At 40.0% G+C, this 21,577-nt stretch overlaps 3 protein-coding genes across 4 annotated transcripts; 2 read left to right on the top strand and 1 right to left on the bottom strand.

Moving 5' to 3' along the window:
* Window positions 1–126: 126 nt before the first annotated feature.
* On the bottom strand, window positions 127–3,936 carry fosl1a (FOS like 1, AP-1 transcription factor subunit a). The gene is made up of 5 exons (XM_085789570.1): window positions 3,713–3,936; window positions 3,470–3,593; window positions 2,724–2,978; window positions 1,528–1,635; window positions 127–1,427 (listed from the first exon to the last, which is right to left on the bottom strand). The coding sequence occupies exons 2-5, from the start codon at window positions 3,590–3,592 to the stop codon at window positions 873–875; spliced, it is 1,041 nt and encodes a 346-aa protein (XP_085645696.1). The 5' UTR covers window position 3,593; window positions 3,713–3,936; the 3' UTR covers window positions 127–872.
* A 4,352-nt stretch (window positions 3,937–8,288) lies between these two features.
* yif1a (Yip1 interacting factor homolog A (S. cerevisiae)) lies at window positions 8,289–14,847 on the top strand. Its single transcript, XM_085789572.1, has 9 exons — window positions 8,289–8,341; window positions 8,711–8,762; window positions 10,261–10,505; window positions 12,293–12,397; window positions 13,391–13,469; window positions 13,554–13,611; window positions 13,712–13,867; window positions 14,115–14,208; window positions 14,649–14,847. The coding sequence occupies exons 2-9, from the start codon at window positions 8,732–8,734 to the stop codon at window positions 14,802–14,804; spliced, it is 924 nt and encodes a 307-aa protein (XP_085645698.1). The 5' UTR covers window positions 8,289–8,341; window positions 8,711–8,731; the 3' UTR covers window positions 14,805–14,847.
* A 1,346-nt stretch (window positions 14,848–16,193) lies between these two features.
* On the top strand, window positions 16,194–21,005 carry LOC146979615 (uncharacterized). Of its 2 annotated transcripts, none has more exons than XM_085789574.1 (5): window positions 16,194–16,339; window positions 17,139–17,800; window positions 18,090–18,211; window positions 18,978–19,033; window positions 19,429–21,005. In XM_085789574.1, exons 2-5 carry the CDS (start codon window positions 17,186–17,188, stop codon window positions 19,779–19,781), a joined length of 1,146 nt encoding a protein of 381 aa, XP_085645700.1. In that variant the 5' UTR covers window positions 16,194–16,339; window positions 17,139–17,185; the 3' UTR covers window positions 19,782–21,005. The 2 variants fall into 2 exon arrangements, with proteins under 2 accessions (XP_085645700.1, XP_085645699.1); XM_085789573.1 differs by having other exon boundaries at window positions 17,142–17,800.
* The last annotated feature ends 572 nt before the right edge of the window (window positions 21,006–21,577 follow it).

The following is a 21,577-nucleotide window of genomic DNA, read 5'->3' on the forward strand; positions in this document are numbered from 1 at the left end:
AAATGACTCATTCTTAACCGAATCCGATGAGTCTGTCTCTACTGACACGACTCACTCATCCTGTTGTGGTTTTATTTGTTTGTTCTTACCAACAATATTACACCATTACAAACTCCACACAATTACGAACACAATTTCTTTATTGTCTGTGATGTAGTACAGTTTTGACAGCCAAAAAAGCAAGGCACTGCCCACCATAGGTTCATTTGCCACAGAAAATCAAAACATTATCAAAAATATATTACACTCTTGAAAAATAAATATGTGATTATGTAATCTGTATCAACTCCTACGGGCCAGCCTTAGTGGTCAATAATTTGCATAGACTATGTTATAATTCACCAAAGATTCATATAAAAATAAGGTTCATTTATTTGCAAGTTCTAAATTTCTCCTCGGTGAGGACATTTATAAAGTGTTACATAACATGACGTAAAAATGTAACAAGTCATTAAATGCAACATTATGTAATGTATAGTTATCATATATATATATAATCATTTAGAGAATATATTGCGCATGCAATTATTTTAAATTAAACCTCAAACATACTCATTTTATCTCATAGCTTTTAAAATTATACATAAGAAATCTATATTTATATCAAATCTAGAAGGAGAGTGTAACATTCATATCCTGATAATGCCACTAATTTGCATATTATCTAAGTAGAGAATCAATTTTCTGAAGGGATGAAATGAAGCAGATGCACGTGGTTCATTTTAAGATGGTTATTATAATGATCGTCCTCTATTCCATCGGGTTTCCCAGAGATCCTTTTGTCACACACACACAGACACACACACACAGACACAGACAATGACTGTGTTGAAATGAACATTAGTGTTAAGCCAGGATCACTGAGTCGTCAGTCAGAGTGTGAGGATGGTCGGGGAGTGCAGTGAGTGATCCGATTGGTCACCGCTGCTGCTGCTGCGGCGATGAGCGATCCCACAAGGCTGTGGGGCATGAGCCTGTTGGACATTAGCCTGATGTGATGTGGCCTGGGACGTGATGGAGGAGCTGGTGTCTAACGGGGCAGAGGGATAAGTGAAAACCATGCCAGCTGTGAAAGCCATTAGCGAGGGAGTGGATGTGAGCACCGGGGTGTGAAGCGACTCTGAATCGATGGCAACGGCCGAGGCCACAGTCACAGGCTTGGTCGGGATAGTTATCTTTGGTTTGGGCTTCTCAACCTTCATATGAAGTTTGGTTGAGGGTCCAGGTCTGCTGTGGTCCTTGGGCTCCATCTTGATGCCTCCCAAAGAGGGACCTGATGGATTTGGGTCAGAATCTGAATCAGACTCCTCTATCTTACAGATGGGACGGTGGGCTTCCAGTACCAGCTCAAGCTTATCTTTCTCCTTTTGTAATTCAGCTATTTCCTTCTGTAAACGGGACTTTTCATCCTCCAGCTGGTCAGTCTCCTACACAAGGGCAAAGCAGAGAAGAGGAAGACGCATGAATTCTCCCACTACCTTGTTTTCAAGTATTAATGTTATGACATTTACCATAATGTTCACTTACGCCTTGCAGGGTGTCCGTGAGCTCCCGTCTGCGATTGCGACATTTTGCTGCTGCCAGTTTATTGCGCTCCCTCCTTATTCTGCGTCTTTCTATCTCTTCATGGGATAACTGATGGGAAAGAGAAATAAAAAATATTAGGTCATGCTGACACAATGAGATGAAAGTCAAACTCTAAAACCCACTCCAAGCTTTGGGCAAACAAGCAATCTAAAATTATGAAATGTACAAAGAGGGCCTGGAGAGACCGCCATCGGCAGCGTGACAGAGAAACACTACCACCATGTGTGCGCTCTGAGTCATCACAGTCATGGTTGCTGAAGGGTTTTGAAATGACTGAGCTTTTGTGCCTTTGTTAACACCCTAGCTCTGACTTCATCCAGCGCCCTACTGAATAATTACTGCTCATCCCATATTTCCCGCCCTTTTCAGATGATGAGTCACGCTCAGACCCCAGCAGTGACTCAGGTGTGAGTCACAGAAAATGACTTGCCCCTATGAGTCACATGACAGCCTGCTTCCTGTACCGTGAAATTACCTACCGAATGAAACAAAAAAAAAAAAGACCATGACTGGAATATGTGCCAATGTGTGTCTAATGAAACCAACAAATGATTCTAGGAAAGTGACAGAAATTATGATGGTTCTTGGATTACAGCTGTATTGGATTGGGTCATTTTAACGTAGGACTACACTCTATCTTGGTTTGACATGTAGGCTAACATTGCTCTGCTCACAAAAAGCAAATCATTGCAAACAGTGTGTCAGAGGTGATAATTTTACTGAGTCAACATCGAGTCAAAGTAAACACAGAGGAAGTATACACAAACAAAGTGCATTTGACTCTGGAGATGACTTTTTTTCGTGTTAGACTGAGTAATCAAAGTATATTTCAAAATAACCTTTCTGTTCCTAAAAGGATTCATCTGATGTGCAACTCTACCGGAAATAAACCGGTTGTGTCAACGAGGAACAGGATATTACACATCAGTTACATAGAAATGACAGTAATACTCTCCACACCTCACAATCTGCATCCCCTCTTGGGAAACTGTTAATCCCAAGAGTCCTCCGTCATTTTCTGTCATTGACAACTGTCACTGCAGAAATGCAACAAATCCCCAGTCGCCAGTGTCCCCTCAAAGTATAACTTTGACACTACATATCCTAAAACTATCCTTACAATATTATTGTCTTACATGTTCGTCGTGTCTGTGCCTTGTTGAAACTGGGGCGTTCGCTGCTGCTCTTATGACCCCAGGTCTGAGGAAGTGGGACTGGGAGGGTGCTGGTCCCATCGCCCGTGCTCCTGAGAGGGTTGGGTAAGGAGGTACTGGTGATCTTGAAGGGCCCGCTGAATGCATGAGGGAGGGCTGGACCAGCCACTGAAGGTCCTGGTTGGATGTGATGGCATTGAGGCTTGGTACAAACTGGCTGCTACCTATGGAAAATTTCTGTAAACACAATTTAAAAAAAAAAAAAAGAGGGGGATAAAGTTAGTGAACGTAGTGAAACAGAAGGTTTAACCTCAATATGTAGTCAATAATAAAATGCATCATGTCTTATGTATAAATCAAACAACACAGTAGAATATCACTGATGATTATAATGATCATCATTATATTTTATATAGGCTATCTATTGTAATGTTTATGTACAGGCTAAGATGACTGGTGATTATAATGATCATCATTATTCTATATAAAGGCTATTTTTACATGTCAACTTTTTATTCCATACACAAACACTACAACTTGTATAATGAACAAACACACCCATAAAGTAAACAGCTTTAGCAGTATTACATGTTTACAACATTATTCACATCTTTAGAAAAGTGTCACAGTTCAAGTCATGTTCTATTACAGGCTATTGATTTAGCTTCTGTCTGTGGGGGAAATTTTATGATCCTGTTCATTGAAGGCATAGCCGTTCATTCACCTACCTGCTCCTGTTGTGTAGCTGTAGTGCTGGTGCTTCCCAGGGATCCAGTGTGTGACCCGGAGCTGCTACCTGAGTAGTCCGGGACCGGGTTGCCTCGTCCTTGACTCCCAAAGTTTCGATACATCCTTTCAGTTCAGAAGAATAGAAAATTAAACCCAGCCGAGGCTATAAAGCTTTCAAACCTGACGAAATGACTTTCGTATTGAGTCTTGCGTGTGTCAATTCAAACTCGGGGTAAGCCCACCTTATTGCGGTAACTCGGCAGAGACCAAAACGCTCCGTCTTCAAGGGGGGATAAGGAAGAAAATATTGCCTCGCCTTTTTTTCAAATCGCTCTAAAACGTCCGAAAACGTCTCTCAGTGCATTCTGTAATCCTGAGTCACGCACGTAGAAACCGGAGTCTGGGAGTGATTGTGAGGTTGTAAACTCTTAAAGCGGGACACTAGGTTCACCACGCCCCTCCGATATTACGGGAAATAGTCTCTGTCTGGAATCGCTCACGAATGTGACCACGTGCCGTGACGTCATTGACCATATATGGTGAGAGTTTCCTCCTGAGAGTACAGGATTCCTCCTCGAGCAGCCTCATGGCTTGATAACATTACTATTACTTGGTGATTTCTGGTTTATTTCCCTCAGATGGAAACTCTACCCCAGTGGAAGCACTTTCACTTACGTAATATTATGTTTGTACTTTACTTACAGTAAAAGTCATTTAAATTGCACTGCTTCATTTTTGAGATAAGGAAACTATTGGATGTGTTGTTGGATAGTAGCTTTTTAAAACTAGAATAGTATATATATACATATATATAAAGGGTTTATTACTGTGACGTGACTTCTTGAACCTTATGGAATAAGCCTACAAAATGAAACTTTATATTACAAAGTAAATGCAGTTATTTTTCACTCTATGGCTGCTTAACATATACAGGTTTATTCCATTTTAATGCTGATGGAGAATAATAACCCTATACTTAGTAATAAATGTCTTATTAATGGTATATGTCTTTTTAATGGTATACGGTATACCACTGTTTCAAAAGTGGCATTATAGTAACTTAAAGTACATGTACATTTGCTATTGTGGTGAATTAAAACATTAGTTTTAAATGAAATAAATTTAAAATGTTTAGTTTTCATGTTTATATTGATGCCAGAAGTAATCTGTAAATAAGGAAAACGTTTGTATTCAGGGATGGATTCTGCAGACTGCATACAGTAGCATACCATATTATACGTTAAATTACAGGTTTTAAAATCTCCTTCGAAAAGTACCAATAATTTTACATAATAAGGGGAAATTTTCACCATTACTTTCATCATACCTGTGACTGTCAGGAGCAGGAGGAAGGTAAAAACAAGATCACTTTACACTGGTGTAAATCAGTTTCAAGTTTCCTTGAATAGACTAATCCAGTTATGAAGTGAATAATAGAGTGTAGGAAAGTTGGGTACTCTGGGTACCTAATTGTGTTGGTGTTTTTTGGCAGCCACTCTCACTTCACAAACCACATCAGTGTGCACACATGCCTGTGGAGATGAGTCAGTCAATTGACAAAGCTGCTCGTTTATTTCAGCAGCCGTTTCAGTGACTGTTTTCTACTTGCAAGCACAATATAGCACCTAGTAAAGATTAGAAAAAATGCATGCTGTAGATTCGGTAAGCTTAGTCCCTCACAACAGCTGCTGACCTTGCAGTCAATGAGGACAGAGTTCCCGGCAAAGGCTGGTTTCTCCTGGCTGCTGACTGTTGCACCAATGTCTCATGTTACTGCTAATACCACTCGTGGGAATAAGGATTGTCAATTTAAAAAAAAAAAATCCTCAAATTAATTGAAAAGACAGTTCTCAGTTGATTCAAAAAAAGTCTTCTTCAGAGGGTTAAAGCAGAAAACCCTTACTACAGATTAATGAGCTCACCCAGAAAGGAACTGAGGCATTGTGGTTTCCTACTACCTTATGAATGAACGCAGACACAGTGAAAGAAAACTGAAACTGCCAGGAGCATGTCATTTTACAAGGCCCATATACCTGCCACTCTTTGACCTATTTACCTGCTGGGTCTCATATTACAGATTTAAACAACATTACACCCTGTAATTATAAAGACACACAATCATGATTTTATATCAGTGTGGTCAGTGGGATCACGTGAAGGGAATATGGGGTAAAGTTGACTGCCAGATGACTAAAGCCTCAGGAATGTAATGATGACACACTTGCTATGTCTCTGATTGAGGCATGTCACAACATGTTGGCCGCCATCTTTTCCATTACACCTTTATTCACCTGACTGCAATTTCATCTGTCTGTTATATGACAAGAAAAAAACTGCTCAGCACATACTTGCATCTTGTTGATTTTCTATTTCTTTTTCTTTTTTTTTTAACATTTCACTATACTCCCATGTAGCCTAAGGGTGTGGAAGTTATTCCTTTCCCTTTTTTTTTAACTCCACATTTTCCCTCCAAAAGTTTTTGGATGCATTTTCTGGGGGGGGGGGGGGTGAAGGAAGTTGAAATTCCATTTCCAATTACTCACCCTAAAAACCTCCACATGTATCCACATAACTCATCCACACCCACTCACTCATCCCACACAAACGTGCTTGAAGCAGCATCCTCATGCTACACTTACTTTAGTGGGTGTTGCAGTTCAGCCCCCGTTCATTCAGGCATGGAAGTGATTGTGATAAGCAGTGGGGGAAAATTAAGAGCCTTAACATTATTTATCAATATCAATAATATGTCCTGACTTCAGATAGTAGCCTAAAGTAAAAACATTTTTTAGTATTAGCAACCAAATATTCTGAAGAAGTACAATTTTAAGTGACAACATTGCAGGAGCCATATGTTATTAGGGGCTACAATATGGTAATTTAAAATGTTATGAACCCAATATGAAATGAACATTTCAGTTGCTCAAAATTATGATGCTTTAAGTAAAATTGAAAGTTCAGCGGAGTATAAATGTGATTGGTGACTTTTCCCTCTTCAAATGTTATATTTCTGATCTCTTTAATAAGGGGTGTTGTATGTTATACAGACTGCTATACTTCTGTAACCCTCTGAGGCAAACATGTCAATAAACTGACTTACACATACATTCACCTGTAAAGAGTACAAGAACATAGGTGTAAGGCTGGACTATAAACAGACCAAAGCAGTAGTGTACTAGCAGTAATACTCGTCATTGTGAAGCATAATCCCATGTCTTTACTACATATTATCCAACTGTATCACCATTAGGCCTATTGCCATAAACATCAGAACCTAATTTTGAGGTGAGACCTGTTCTTCCTTTTTTATAGCCTAATATCAAATGATTTTATCAGTAAAATGCTTATTTTCCAAGCTAATCTTTTGATTTATGAATCTGCAAAGTAACATTGGTTATTACTATCAAACCAATATGATTCAAGAGTGTAATATTTTGAGTCCTTGAGTTCCTGTGCAACCAAAAATAGTTCACTTTTCCACTCTAGTAATGTATCATGTTTTCATGGCAGAGCGTGTTGCATGTTACACTGACTGTCATTCTTTCGCAGGGTGCTGGTTTGTTTCCATTTTTCACACAAATTTGCAGAAAACAAAAACAATGCACTGATAATGCTTAAATGATTGCAAAAAAAAAAAGTGTTTCGTGTTTAACTTAATGCCTTTTGGAGATCACTTCATCTTCCACTTGCCTAACTGTTCACATTAACAGAAAATTTGACCAACTTTTGCACGCCACGGTATCTGCAGCCAACCTGTCTCTACAAAACGTAGCACCTGAAAAGAAACATATGGAAGTGCTAATAGTATGTCTGACTGGGTGTACTGGTGCAACTGTGTACTGTTTGTTTTTATATGATACATACATACACCCAAAGAAACAACAAAATCATAACCAAAACCAAAAACCCAACAAAATATATACATAATATACAGTATACATGAAAATAAATAATCAAATAATCATACAGGTTTTTAGTCATTTGTAAATCTAATGTTTTTATAAGACTGACGGCCTGTCCAGGGTGTAGCCTACCCGGCCTCTCGCCCGAAGTTAGCTGAGAAAGGCTCCAGCTCACCCGTGACCCTAGTGCAGGATAAGCAGCGGTATAGAAAATGAATGAATGAATAATGTTTTTATAGGCTAGCTTTTCCGTCTTTCATACCATGTAGTGTTTGAGTGTAGTGGCGGATTTCTACTTTAAATCCCTGAATCCTTGGTCTTTCTGAGGACCATTTACACTTGTGAATGTATTTCCCATACAAAATTAAAAGATTCAACTATATATTTTTGTTTTCTCCTGATGCGTTTGTATTCTGTTGCTTTTTTTCCTTCTTTTTCCTCACTTGTTCTGCTTTCTTTGGGAAATATTTCGATGTGGGCTTAAAAAAAACTGTAGTCTACCTGCCACTGATACTTTATCAGGATGGATATTTTTGTTGTCTTCTGTGATGAATTAGTGTGAAATAAAAAAAACATCAAACAAAAAAATGTCCTTGCCCTTAAGCCTTTTCTCATCATATTATATAATCTTCTTTTTTAAGTTTAATATTAGTTAAAGTTTCAAACAAATGTCCAACTTCTAACCAGAACAAGTTAACATAACAGCATTCATTTAAAAAAAAGAAAAAGAAAATAGGTGACAAATATTTTCCACCTCCAGCTTACAGAAAGTACAGTTCACATGCAACTGTCCGTGTATAGATCTATTATAATACATCCACACTGGTACTCCACTGTGGTGAAGCACTGACATGTTTTGTGCCACGCAGGCACCGTGGAGTCGGAGCAGCCGCGGTGCATGATGGGAGGGACCAGCAGCTGTAACAGTCTGGTAGCCACGTAGCTAGCGCCCCAACGTTAGCTGTGCAGGTAAGCGCTCTACTCTAAACCTGGGTATTTTCTTCACAAAGCTAATATCATTGCTCAGAAGAGCTGTGTAGACATTTATTGAACTAATATAAAGCCTGTCCTTTCACCGCGGAGTGTCTGAGTGTATATAACATGTCATGACTGATAACACCAACTTAAGTTAGCTCGTCCGGCTCGGTAGCATTAAGTGTTGTGAGATAAACTGTTAACTTACTCATATCAAATCGATGCTAACTGAAAAAGTAAGTAACTAAGCAAGTAAGTAAGTAAGTAAGTGGAGGTTTGTCTGGTTTGCTGACAGAGATGTATGCACACACGGCGGTCAATAAGTTGAAATGTTGCTAACGTGTCATTGTTTTTATTTAAAAGCTAACGTCAGCAAACGTTACAATGGACCTGCCACATCACGGGTACCGAGCAAGTGAGTATAAAGATGAATCACCACCATCTTCATCATCACCAACAACCATTGAGCATTTAAGAAAAGTTCTGCAAAATATCCAGTCGTATTAGCAACTTCCTGTTTCTACATAAGCAAAAAACCCACACATCTTAGCTGCACTGGTGATGTAAGCTCAGCTGGCGGGGACGTGCCCCCTGAACAGAGAGCCTCTAATCAAGTATATTTAATTTACACAACCAAAACTAAACTTTAGTATATCTTACCTTCATAACAGGTAAAATATCTGCCCCTCCCCCACTGGTACACTGTATTGTGTCAAATGTTTAGGCTCTTGAATTAAACAGTAGCATTCAACATGCACAGCATTAGTTTTCGTTACATTTATTGAACACCACATCTGTTTTAGTTAGGGTTAAAGGTATTTAGTAAAGAACATTGAATTTGATCCCACTGTGGGTCTTAACATTAGTGTAATAACTCATCTATCAGACGATGTAGGCCAAAGTTTGTGCAAAATTCTATTTTCGAGTACATTTTTTCGCATTAGATAATGCAGGCACACAAATTATGCGTCACGTTGCTCACGATTCATCAGCCACTGATATTGGATCTGTCATCCGTCAATCAAACGTCTGAGACACACACACCGAGCTTGGTCTCGCCCCAAACATTGAATATCCCGCCCACAAACAGGACAAACAGCCATTTCTGAACACCTTTAAAGAGACCCCGAGTAGTTTGCTTTTGGTTATAAAAGAGTCTCATATTAATGTGGATGAATCTACGTTACCCACACTTGTTAATGGGTCAATTTTTGATAAATATATCGTGTATATTTATTTATATAATTTTTATTATTTAGTTTGTCGTCTCGGCCAGCATGTCCTAGTTTCAGTTTCCCGGACGCTGCCCGGCGGGTCATGGGAATAACGCCGCCCGATCGCTAGTTGGCATCCCTTATGGTCGGAACTACGACGGTATCTGATCGTCTTCCAACCTCCGATTTTATTCTTGATTAATGAAAACATTCTTGGCAAATGCTTTTGCTTTTTTCCGTCTTGTGCCGGTCCAAGAATTTCACCGTGCGCGCGAGGCTCATGGGAAATGTAGTGTGAAAACACTTCACTTTCCGAAACTCCTCGTTGTCCCTTCAACCTAAAAAAAATGAGTGAGCAACTGAATTGGATCTTTGTGTAAATGGAAATTGCACTTTTCTGGTCTTACTGACCACTCAAAGCGCTTAACTTGCAACATTCACTCACACGAACACATAACCACAGTCACAGTACTGATCAAACAGGAACGACGCGAGGTAGAGTATGTTGTTCACAACCTAGAGGAGCTGGGGATCAAACCACATTTCTCATGGACAACCCACTGTACCCTCTGAGTCACATCCACCCCCTTCAATGAATCATGTGATAGTAGTAAAGGTGTGTTTGTGTGTTTTTGATATTTTGGATGATAAGTTAATACCAGGAAATATCATCCTCCATTTTCTCCACCTTTTCCACAGCCAAGCAGAGAGGCCGTGGAGCTAACCCCACGGCAGACTCTGTCCTGTTTGAAGACACCAGCTCTGCAGCACCGGCAATGAACAACCAGGGATACTACACTCCTGGCTACAATGTGGGAGCACCCACCAATGACATGCAAGGAGGTCCTGAGATGAACAACCTGTTCACTGACCCGATGGCCAACGCTGCAATGATGTACGGCTCCTCCTTAGCCAACCAAGGAAAGGATATGATGAACAAAGAGGTGAGGAAAAGCAGGAGATTTATGGCATTTCTTTAGATACGGCACTGTAAGTAAGGTCAAGACCTATATTGAGGAATTGACGCCACTTGACACAAAAAATATCTTGGGTGATTCATATATCCTAAACACTTTGTGAACAAGTTTAATTTAAAATACAACAGTTTGCTTTACAGCAGTGAAAAGAGGGTTTTCACCTATGCAGATTGTTGTTTCTGTGCCACCGTATTCATTTTATCCAATAAAATGACCTTTTTAACCTAGAGAGAACCACGCAAATATGTTCTTTAAAGGGATAGTTCAACATTTTGGCAAATTGGCCCATTGCCATAATCCCTACATTTTTAGCAGTAGGTTTGTTACCTTTTATTGGCTTTATGTACAGCTCCACTACTTCCTGAACATAAATAAGCTCCTTTATTTCCTGTCTTACATTATTGGACAAACTGATTATTCCAGGTGTGTCTGACCATTGTTGTGATTACTGAGGTCAGAGTCAGACACCTGGATTAATCAGTTTGTCCAATAATGTAAGACAGGAAATAAAGGAGCTTGTGGAAGTAGTGGAGCTGTGCATAAAGCCTATTGTCGGTGTAAAGGTGCGTTCACACCGGACCTTTTATTTTTGTCCCTGTCGCTCGTATTGCTCCAAAAAAACACCCCGTCGCTCAGCTGCAGTCGCTCGTCAATTTGGCACAGAGCCACAGACTCGCATTTTCGCTTTGATGACGTCATGCCCACTCCCATGTGTCTCTGTTTACACCGGCACCACTGTGATTACAGCAGCCAATCAGCGCTGAGCGACGAGCGACTGATGGCCGGAGAGTTGGGATTTCTCATCTCGAGCGACTGAGCGACTTGAGCGAAAAAACGCTCTGACGATCCGTCGCTGTCGCTCGGAGCCCCAGCGTTTTTTCGCCTGGGCGATTAAACGCTCCATCGCTTGTTTGCATTGACTTAACATGTAAACTCGTTGCTCGTTCGAAAAACAAAAGGTCCGGTGTGAACACAGCTTAAGATGTTTTTAGAACGGCCGAGCAGAGCAGTGAGCTGCTCAGAGCTACGCTACGGTGGCTCATGGGATTTCTTGGTTTCCCTCATCAAACTCATCAAATACACAATCCAACAACTCCAAAATACTCTGGTGGACAAGTTGTGAACTGCACATTCACCACGCTATGAAATAATAACGGGACGTTACGAGACCGAGTTGTTCGAGGTAAATACATGCAAAACCGCTGATGCGTGTTCCCGTCAGGGGCAGTTTTCCGGCAAGTAGTCTCTGCATTTCCCTCAAAAACAACTCTGCCTCGTAACGTTCTGTTATTATCTGATAGCATGGTGAATGTGCAGTCTCTCTCCAAGACAGGAGTGGCCTGATAACTTTGTCCATGCGATTTTCCAGAGCCTTTCCACAGTGAACATATTAGGTCTGAGGGTTGTCATTTTTCAGTCGACAACAGGTTTGCAGTCAAGCATGCCGTCTTCTGAGCTGCTTTCTTTACCCAGTGATGATGATGAAAGAGGAATCAATTAGAGAAATGCGTCACTCGTCGACAGCAGAATAATTTATACAGATAAATAGTTCTGATGTTGCTCTGCTGGTTTGGCAATTTAGTTACGCAGGTGGTTCATAATACACACACCTTGCGTCAACCCAGAGTGATGCACAGTCCCGAGGGCAGGCACAGCCTTCTTTAAAAATGACGATGACTCAGCCGCATATATCATTTTCTGGCAGACTGATCCTAATTTGTCAAGTAAATGTTTGCACTTGTTCTTTCTTTCAGATCGGCAGATTCATGTCTGTGAACAAGCTGAAATACTTCTTTGCCGTTGACACCAGATATGTACTGAAGAAACTTATGATTCTCATGTTCCCTTATACACATCAGGTAATCACAACCATTCATCTTGTCAGACTTTGTCCCAATGTTGACGTACAGGGCTACATAAAACATTGAAGTCTACATGATAAGTTCCCTTGGTATCATATTTTTAACCACATATCACATTAGAACCGTGCAAACAAGATAATCAGCCACTTTATCTCTAATCCAGCTTTATTTCTGAACATTGTAAAGTGGTGATTGCCTGTGGGAATATAAACACTCTGAGCTCAGTTAATTCCCACACACTTTAACTCATTCAGATTATAAATTGAGTCATACTGTGCTCTGATAGTGTACAAACTGCACAAAACACAAACTTTCCTTACAAGAACAGGGTCACAAAGATTTTACAGCTGACCCCAAATACTATTTGCTACAACACAGTAACTACAACCAGTACTGTTTGGTTGTCATGTTAGTTAAAGGGGAACTATGCAAGTCCGGTCGCTTTTCTGCTGTTTCACTAACCCTCCTCTCGGCCATGTGCATTTGTTTACAACTAAGCCGGCGAGAAATCAATCAATAGAGCAGTGGATAACGTTATATAACACATACGATGTTACGATGTGTATATTTGTGTAGTCTTACCTGTCAAAAGATTACTGGTCACAGGGCGCGTTTGTAGGGTTAGACGAGAGATGGGACACTGGGGCAGCGGCACTGATCTTGCAGAGTTGTTTTTCAGCCAAATGACGCTACTTCCAATCTCCCTGTAACAAGTTACATGTCATTTATTAAACCATCACAATTACTCCAAGGCAGTTCAGTTAGGGTCAAAATGTAGCATAGTTAAGCTACAAATCCTGCATAGTTCCTCTTTAAGTACAGTTTAAGTCTGAAGAATCGAACAATGAATTGATCCTAATTACGAGTATTATGTAGCCAAAGCTTGGTAGTTTTTTTGTTTGTTTGTTTTTTTGCAAGATTTTTGTTGTCCTGCACAGAGCCTGTCACTCTGCTGGGTGATTCATAACGTTTTTGTGTGTTCTTGAATAGGACTGGGAAGTACGTTACCATCGGGACACCCCACTGACTCCAAGACAGGACGTGAATGCACCCGACCTTTACATACCAAGTACGTTTTCCACAAATAAATCATCAGTAGAGTATTTTGAGACAGCTGAATAATGTACTGTGTAATGTCATTTTTGTCTTTTAGCAATGGCTTTCATCACCTACATTTTACTCGCTGGAATGGCCCTGGGTATTCAGAAGAGGTGAGTGATTCTTCCTCATCTAGTTTATTGAATATCTAACCGATGCATCTGTTTGTGTTGAATGAGTTTAATAAGCATTATGTGTCGTCCTTGTGTGAAGGTTCAGCCCTGAGGTTCTTGGTCTGTGTGCCAGCACTGCCCTCGTGTGGATCATCATCGAGGTGTTGGTGATGCTGTTGAGTTTGTACCTGCTGACTGTTCACAGTGACCTCTCAACCTTTGATCTCATCGCCTACAGTGGATACAAATATGTTGGGTAAATAGAGCTGTAAAAGTGTATTGATGATTCATTATTGACAAAACAAATGAGTGTGATGATAAGTTTGAAACCAAAGCTCATTCACCTCATTTTGTATTGTAAATGAATAAACAAGAACAAAATAAAAGATTTAGACAACTTGATTCAGATTTAGCTCAGTGGTTGAAATTTGATTTTGTAAATGATGGTATTTTAAAATAGTTTGGTCTATATCAACAGTGTTTATGTTTTTCTTTTTCTCCAGGATGATCTTCACAGTGTTGTGTGGCTTATTGTTTGGCAGTGATGGATATTTTGTGGCCCTTGCCTGGTCCTCTTGCGCCCTCATGTTCTTCATTGTAAGTCATTGGAATATACATTTGCATCCTCCAACACATTTATATTGATTAAACACAATAATTTTTTGCTCAGTCTTCCACAGTAACTGTGATGAGACCACTTAAATATGAAAAATATTGAACATACAAAACTGATGTATCCCCTTTCCTTATTTATCTCAACATGGGGTCATCATTTTACATCTCAACACAAAGAGTGGGAAACAATTCGTATGAAGTCTTGTCTGAAAGGCAACTGTGTCAGGTGACAAGCATAGCAGAAGTTATTGATCCTGGATTCCTGGCCAGTAAATAGTTTAAAACACGTTGTTCTAATTGTTTTTGTTTTGGCACAGACTGAATAGGAGGTTTGTTTTTAATGCTAAACTGGCATTAGTGTTTCCATATTATTGAAGTTAGTCTGAACTGCAGGTTAATGGGTGTTTTTACTGTCTCCCCAGGTCCGATCTCTAAAAATGAAGATCCTCACCTCTATCTCATCGGACTCCATGGGAACTGGAAGTGCCAAACCTCAGCTTCGCCTTTACATCACTGTGGCTACTGCAGTGTTTCAGCCAATCATTATATACTGGTTAACCTCTCACTTGGTCAGGTGACCCTAAGGCATTTCATAACCTGAAGTCCATGTGTGTTGGACCCCCACCCCAGAAAAATGTGGTTGTTGAGTGTTTGTACACCTACCTTTATACACTTTTGTCAGTAAACCCAGAACATGTACAGACAGTGTTAAGCTGCCGCGGTCATACAGCTTGTCAGATGGACCTGTTCATAACGTAGTTGTTGCATTAATATAACAAGAAATTGTGACTCAGAATGTCTCCCTGTGGAGGACTGTTGTTTTCTGTTGTCGTGTACAGTAACACTGACAAACGCTTATTTTTGGCCACCTAACTTTGAACACAAGGGCTTTCATTGAGATTTCTTTGATCCTAACATGGATTCAGTTTAAGTTTCATTTTATACAACTTAACTGGACGTGCTTTCCGGTTTTTACATACACAGTGTCAGACAGTACACACCACACAGACACACACACACACACACATACTCAAATGATTCTAGTACCGTTTTTCTGGTATATTAATGTATCTGCATTCGCTCTCTCCTCTTGTCAATCCTTGATTTTATTTATCTTCATCGGACAAAGCATGACAATGTTTGGATTTTTGTAGAAAAAAAATAAATTTATTTAGCTTTGTGTATTCAATTTATCCTGCATGAGTTGTATCTGCCTTGAACAAACTTTCATTCAAATTTGGCACGAATATCCACTTGGACTGAAGGATGAATTGATTGATTGAGACTAAGGTGGTCAACACCTCAACCTGCAATAACGTTAAAATGCTGCTTAGACCTAATGCAGCAGTTGCTAATATACAACATCAACAGGTGACCACTTGTGATGCAACATTTTTCCACAACTCTTCAACTATTCGTTCCTGTATCTCAAAGTAAAAGTATCATCCATAGTTTTACTTAGGAAAAGCATTAGCAAAATCAAATCATTCAATCAAAAATACCTAAATTAAATGTGTTAATGTAACAGCCAAAAAAATATACACTTTGTCAATAGATTATAAATACAGTATTGATCAATTAATATGTATAGTACCACACAGGCTATAAATGTATGGGCAGCTCAATATTTAATAAAATGATCACCCATATAATAATCTGCAGCTGTACAGTAATGATAACTGTCAAAATCACTTTAAATACAGTACTAGTAGAGGTTTTGAGTAAAAGTACTTGGTTACTTTCTACATGAGTATTTTTCCACGGTGGCCTACTAATCTGATACTTTCTCCTGTGGTAAACTAGACCATCCCCTACTTCTTTACTCTACGAGGTAGTAGGTCATACTATACCTCTCTCTCCTCTTGAGTGTGAACAAACATGGACGTACAGCTGTGCACTCGGGGCAGCGGGAGCGCGCACGGGGGCGCGCACACCGCAGAGCGTCTTTTTCGTCTCCATGGAAACCCCGGACGGCAACACACACAGCACGGAGGAAGAACTGGTGTCCGACTGCGACTCTTTACTTTCCAAGGCCAGGATCTCACCTTTATTAACTTTGTGGACGTTCAGGAAGCTCTTGAGTTCTGTCACTATTATCGTTTTAGGTAATCTGGTGAGTAACAAGTTAAGTTTTTAAATATTATTATTATTTTGCAAGCCAACAGCAGCGAGCGGGGTTACCTGTGAGGGGAAAAGGCGGCTTTCTGGACTAAATGAAACTTTATATTGTTCCGCCATTTGCCTGCTGAGCTGCTTTGTAAAGCCATGTGGCATCACATACAAACTTTACGCGCGTTGTGGGTTAAATTGTACCTGCAGTAAATTGATCAGTTTAGTTTACCAGAACAGTTAATCGATGCCAGCGGACCATCGATTACAGCTACTAAGAGCAGGGGCTTTGTGAGAGGATGCACCTGTGCAGCTGGCGTCGGTGTTAAAACAAAACAGGAGAGAGAGGTGCTGCAACAGTGGACTTTGTTAGTGGATGATCATCTGAGAGGAACGGATAGCTAACATTTAACTGGATCAAGCTGCTGAGTTTTCTGGAAGGAGTCTGGAAAACAACACAACTGTGTTTGAATGACTTTTTGTTTTGAGAGGTAAAGTTTTGTGTACTGTGTTTGTTTGAGAGCAGTGAACAAAAATCCAAATAAGTGAATAGGAGAAGGAGTTTGTTTATTTAAAACAGGGACAATGCACAAATAAACATTAATCTCATAGGGCAAGAAGAGATGTCTTGAACCAGGTTAAAGCAGCATTTGTAAGAACAGAAGAAATGAAAATCATTGAGATGAAATGAAATGATGGCCATAGTATTTTAAAAATAGACAAAACAACCTGGGAATAGAACAGATTTTTTTAAATCATTTTGTGGCAGGAGGATAAGTTTGTAATTTCTGTTTATATCTCAGCAGTGGTGCAGCTGAATGATACTGGAAGTTTCCTCCTGGAAGAAGAAATGGAGAATAGCTCTGAGACGCTGCCACCCTCGTCCCCGTGCTCCAATCCTTTAGGCCGCCCTCTGCCCTTCTCGTCCTCGCCGCTGCAGACCTGCTCCAACAACAGCCATATTTCACTCCCACTTTCACCTATTTCATTCCCCCCCTCCCCTTCCTCACTTTCTCCAGCAACGGTGGAGTCCATTAACTCTTCCTCCCCTCTTTCACACTACGCAGCATTTCAGTGCCTTCAAGGACAAAACATACAATGCCTCAGCCCTGCTAACGTGTCCGACCAGGATGACCTGACCTGCCTCAGTTGGCTGCACCAGAGAGGCAACCTACTCCCACTGCAGCCCCTTCCTAAAATGGCACCACTGCCTCAGCTGGAGTCGTCCACACCTGCCCAGCCTCTGTCTCCTGCCTCGTCCAAGCCACCATACTCCTTCAGCAGTCTGATTTTCATGGCAATAGAAGATTCACCGGACAGGAGGCTGCCGGTGAAGGGCATCTATGAGTGGATTGTGAACAATTTCCCCTACTACAGGACGGCCTTGGGAGGCTGGAGGAACTCTGTCAGACACAACCTGTCCCTCAGCAAGAGCTTCTGTCGCATCCAGAGGGACAAGAGCCAGGTGGGACGTGGCTCCCTGTTTCCACATTAAGAAAGGTGTTAAATTGTAGGAGAAAAAATTAGAAATTCATGTCTGAAATCACTATCCCTGTGCAGCACCAACTGAATCCAGATGTGCTGCTCTGTAGTGAAGTCAGCATTTAAACTGCCTACAGGGAAATTATTCTAATGCTCTCCACATGTGTTGAGGTTGTTATATGGTCAAATGTGTCAGTGTTGCTTAAGACTAACAGTTTTGCATTGGTTGTTGTTGTTTCAGCCTTTCAAGTAGTTTTGTGTTATTGTTTCAGTCGGTGGGGAAGGGATCGCTGTGGTGCGTCTGTCCAGACTATCGGCCTGCGCTCCTGGAGGTGCTGAGGAAGACCCACAGTTATCACAGCACCAGCAGCTATCTGATAAACAAGCCTGGACTGTGAGTATAGTCACACAGGTTAAGTGTTCATTATTAATGATTTTTATCTACAAGTAACTCCATAAATTTGAAGTTTAAAAAATGCTTATTATGTTTAAGTGATCATTGAAATTAAATGCAGTATGTATTTAATAAAGGAAAAGAAGGCAGTATCTTGCATCCGGTTTAACTGTATTGTCTTCATGACTAAGATCACAAATTGAGATGCATTTTTCTGTTTATTTACCTAATAGGTCAATCAATCAATCACTGGGAAATATTAGTAGTACAATTAGGTTACATACAAATCAAACCATTTCAGAACAGTTCTGACAATTACTTAAGTCACTGTCACATTACCAACTTCTAAAATTAGAGAATTTGCTGCTTTTTCAAATTAAAAATCTAAATCAAACATAATGTATTTAGATTTTGGTCTTTTGGTGAGAGGACACAATCGAAAAACTAAATGCAGTGGGCATCCATTGCTCTTTTTGGTTTTAACAGACAAGGTGACTTAGTTTATGATAAAAACAGAAGAACAAAAACAACCATTAGGTGCAGTCCACCTAAATGGTCTGTTTCTGTTCATACACTGCATTTTTCTGGATCGCTTTGAGGCCGGAGCTGTTAAATATGTTTTTCCTGTAGCGGGTGAAGTGCTTCTGAATAATTTTACATGTTAATGACACTGTAGGAGACTCTGAGGTGTATTTTTAATACACACACATTATTCGTTTTAGATTGAATGTAGTTGTCTAAGTATCTGCTGTCATGTTGTATACAGGTTGGAAGGAGCTGACTATGGGATGCCTGCAGTGTGCGACAATATAGAAATCTCAGGTTTGTGCTCATTTTTCTGCAATGTAATTCATCAATAGAGTAACAGCAGCTATCGGTGACACGTTTATTACCTGCAGCTTTTCTCCGTCCCTGCGGCTTTCTCAGCATGTTACATTGTTCCTGTGTTGGGGTTCAGTTGTCATGGCAACGGCCTTGCATTACCGTGGCAACCCGGCAATCGTCTGGCTTAGTGTCCTTTATGTCCCTTTCGTTTTATTTCCAAGCCTATGCACAATATTTGGTCCAAGTGGTCGTTCAGTCAGTTATTAATATTTATGTCTTCGCTCGTGACTCATATTCTGTTTGTTTGTCACTGAGACCCTCATCACCGACTCTAATACTTTACCACTGCACTTTTCAACACCTTGACCTGATATCTTTTTCTTCTTCTACAGACTCACTTTCGCACACCCTCCTCCTCTCCACCGCCTCACCGCAAACACTGACCGCCGATAATCCGACCTTTGCTGAAAACCCGCCGTGCCCTTTGACGCCGGATCACGAGGAGCTCGTCACCATGGAGTCGGTCGAATACCAGCAGGAGGAGGTCAGCGAGGAGATGGAGAAAGACCCCCTGTCGGACAGCGGGTACATCGAGCTACACTACTACCAGTCCAACCAGTACCAGTACCTGGTGCTGCCGGGCGACACCGAGCTGGACCTGGAGACTGTGGAGATCCTTCAGCTGGATGCCGAGGCCCAGGAGGCTGCTGGGTCGCTGCTAGACCTGGCAGGTGGCGGATATTGATTTCATTTCCCATTTGATAATCGCAACTGATGCAATGATTCAATCAAACGACTCCACAAAGCAACAAAAATTGGATTTATGTTGTTTTCAGTGGAGTGATGATGTTTGGTAACTCGGCTGCCGACACTGCCCTAAGGCTTGTGTATTGTTGTGTACATAGATTACAATTTAGATTAACTTCATTGGTGGACTAACACAACTGTGGATCATATTTCATGTATTCAGGCACTTTCAGCTCAGAAGCTGAATTTACCACCGTACCATGCCATATGAGAAAAACCTGGACAAAGGCTTGAGAGTGTAACGTTGAGCTGAGATACCTGGACAAAAATTATACTCTATATTGAGATTTTAAGATAAAGAGTAAGTATTAATGGAGTACACTCATCAGTACAATGAGTTTTTATGGTTTTAAAGCTCTAACTTTTAAACAGATCAAGTTCATTCTCAGGGGTGGAAGGAGTGCATTCGTTCCAACTTAAGGGGAAATACTGTTTCATTGTTGAAATATATAAGTTAATTTGGATGTATACAGTGTTGGAAATCTGTGGAGAAATACTTTGAGCAGCACACTGACTCACATCTACACTGTAACTATTTCAATATGAACACGTCTGACCGACCAATTGTTCTGCATTTCTTCCAATTGGTAACCACCTTTTCTTCACAAGAATGTTTTTAGGCCTTCTTGTGAGAAAAACAAACCAAAACAACCTTAAGGTTGAATGTTGCTCCTTAGCACTGTTCGTTCTGAAAATGTTATCTGTAGTTGTGTGTAACACCTATTAAAAACACTTTAATTTATAATGTAGTTCCAATTGTAAATTGTACTCAAAAAGGAAAAGCACTACTCAGTTACAATAATATAAGTACTTCCAATTTAATATCTTATTAGTTTCTTCACATCCATTGTCATTCTTCAGATGTTTGCTACAGTTGATTTTATGTTCATGACATTATGTTACTGAGTCTCCCTGAATGTATTTAGTTTTATGTGAAATTGAAAACCTGGGTATGATCTTGTAAGCTAAGCTAAGCTGCCGTTCAATCAGGAATAGTGTGGAATTTTGAGTTAAAATGTTCAATGAACTCACTGCCATTTAAACCATCTTATATTTCAGGATGCACCTAATTGCTGTTTGTAAATTGTATGTTTTTCAAATACTCTAGATTTTGTACTCTCACAAATAAAATCTGTCTTGCTGTTATTGTGAAATGAAATGACGTGATTTTATGTTAGAACAATATTATCATTGTGATAGCACTGCAGCCCACCACAGTGTTAGGGCTGGTAAGGTGTTTCGGCCAGACAATCAGTTTTGGTTTTTGCATTTTCTTGTTAGAAAGCTAAAAAAAAAGAAAAAAGAAAAAAGAGGACAAAAATGACAACACAAACATGAAAACCAACACTGAAATGTAAAAAGAGTACAAAACAAAAGACAACAATAAAGATTCCTAACCACTTAATAAATAGGTCTAAACTGCTTCTTACTGAACGATTTGTGTATTTTCAGCCCATTGAAAACTGTTGCAGTGTGTGTTTGAGAGTAGATAGATAGATAGATAGATAGATAGATAGATAGATAGATAGATAGATCTGTATTCACCTCGATGGAAATTCTAATGCCTGGTTGCTCCAAAAGGAAATGAGCAAATATGTGATAAAATATCCTAGAACGTCTAAAGCAATAAAAAAACAAAAAAAACAACATATATATATATATATATATATATATATATATTTATTTATTTTTTTTTTTTTATATATATATATATATCTAGTGCAAAAGAAACAG

This window comes from Trachurus japonicus, chromosome 10 (assembly GCF_045865225.1).
Source record: "Trachurus japonicus isolate A0001 chromosome 10, Traja_1.0".
Lineage (NCBI taxonomy): Eukaryota > Metazoa > Chordata > Actinopteri > Carangiformes > Carangidae > Trachurus > Trachurus japonicus.

Bases quoted from the DNA above. Each gene is read 5' to 3' on its own strand.
- yif1a (XM_085789572.1), top strand. From the start codon at position 8,732: ATGGACCTGCCACATCACGGGTACCGAGCAA. The intron at 13,612-13,711 runs GTGAGTGATTCT...CCTTGTGTGAAG, and splicing joins GCCCTGGGTATTCAGAAGAG to GTTCAGCCCTGAGGTTCTTG. The intron at 14,209-14,648 runs GTAAGTCATTGG...CTGTCTCCCCAG, and splicing joins GCGCCCTCATGTTCTTCATT to GTCCGATCTCTAAAAATGAA.
- fosl1a (XM_085789570.1), bottom strand. From the start codon at position 3,592: ATGTATCGAAACTTTGGGAGTCAAGGACGAGGCAACCCGGTCCCGGAC. The intron at 1,636-2,723 runs GTAAGACAATAA...CTTTCCCATCAG, and splicing joins GGCACAGACACGACGAACAT to TTATCCCATGAAGAGATAGA. The intron at 1,428-1,527 runs GTAAGTGAACAT...GCCCTTGTGTAG, and splicing joins TCACGGACACCCTGCAAGGC to GAGACTGACCAGCTGGAGGA.
- LOC146979615 (XM_085789574.1), top strand. From the start codon at position 17,186: ATGGAGAATAGCTCTGAGACGCTGCCACCCTCGTCCCCGTGCTCCAAT. The intron at 17,801-18,089 runs GTGGGACGTGGC...TTATTGTTTCAG, and splicing joins TCCAGAGGGACAAGAGCCAG to TCGGTGGGGAAGGGATCGCT. The intron at 19,034-19,428 runs GTTTGTGCTCAT...CTTCTTCTACAG, and splicing joins CGACAATATAGAAATCTCAG to ACTCACTTTCGCACACCCTC.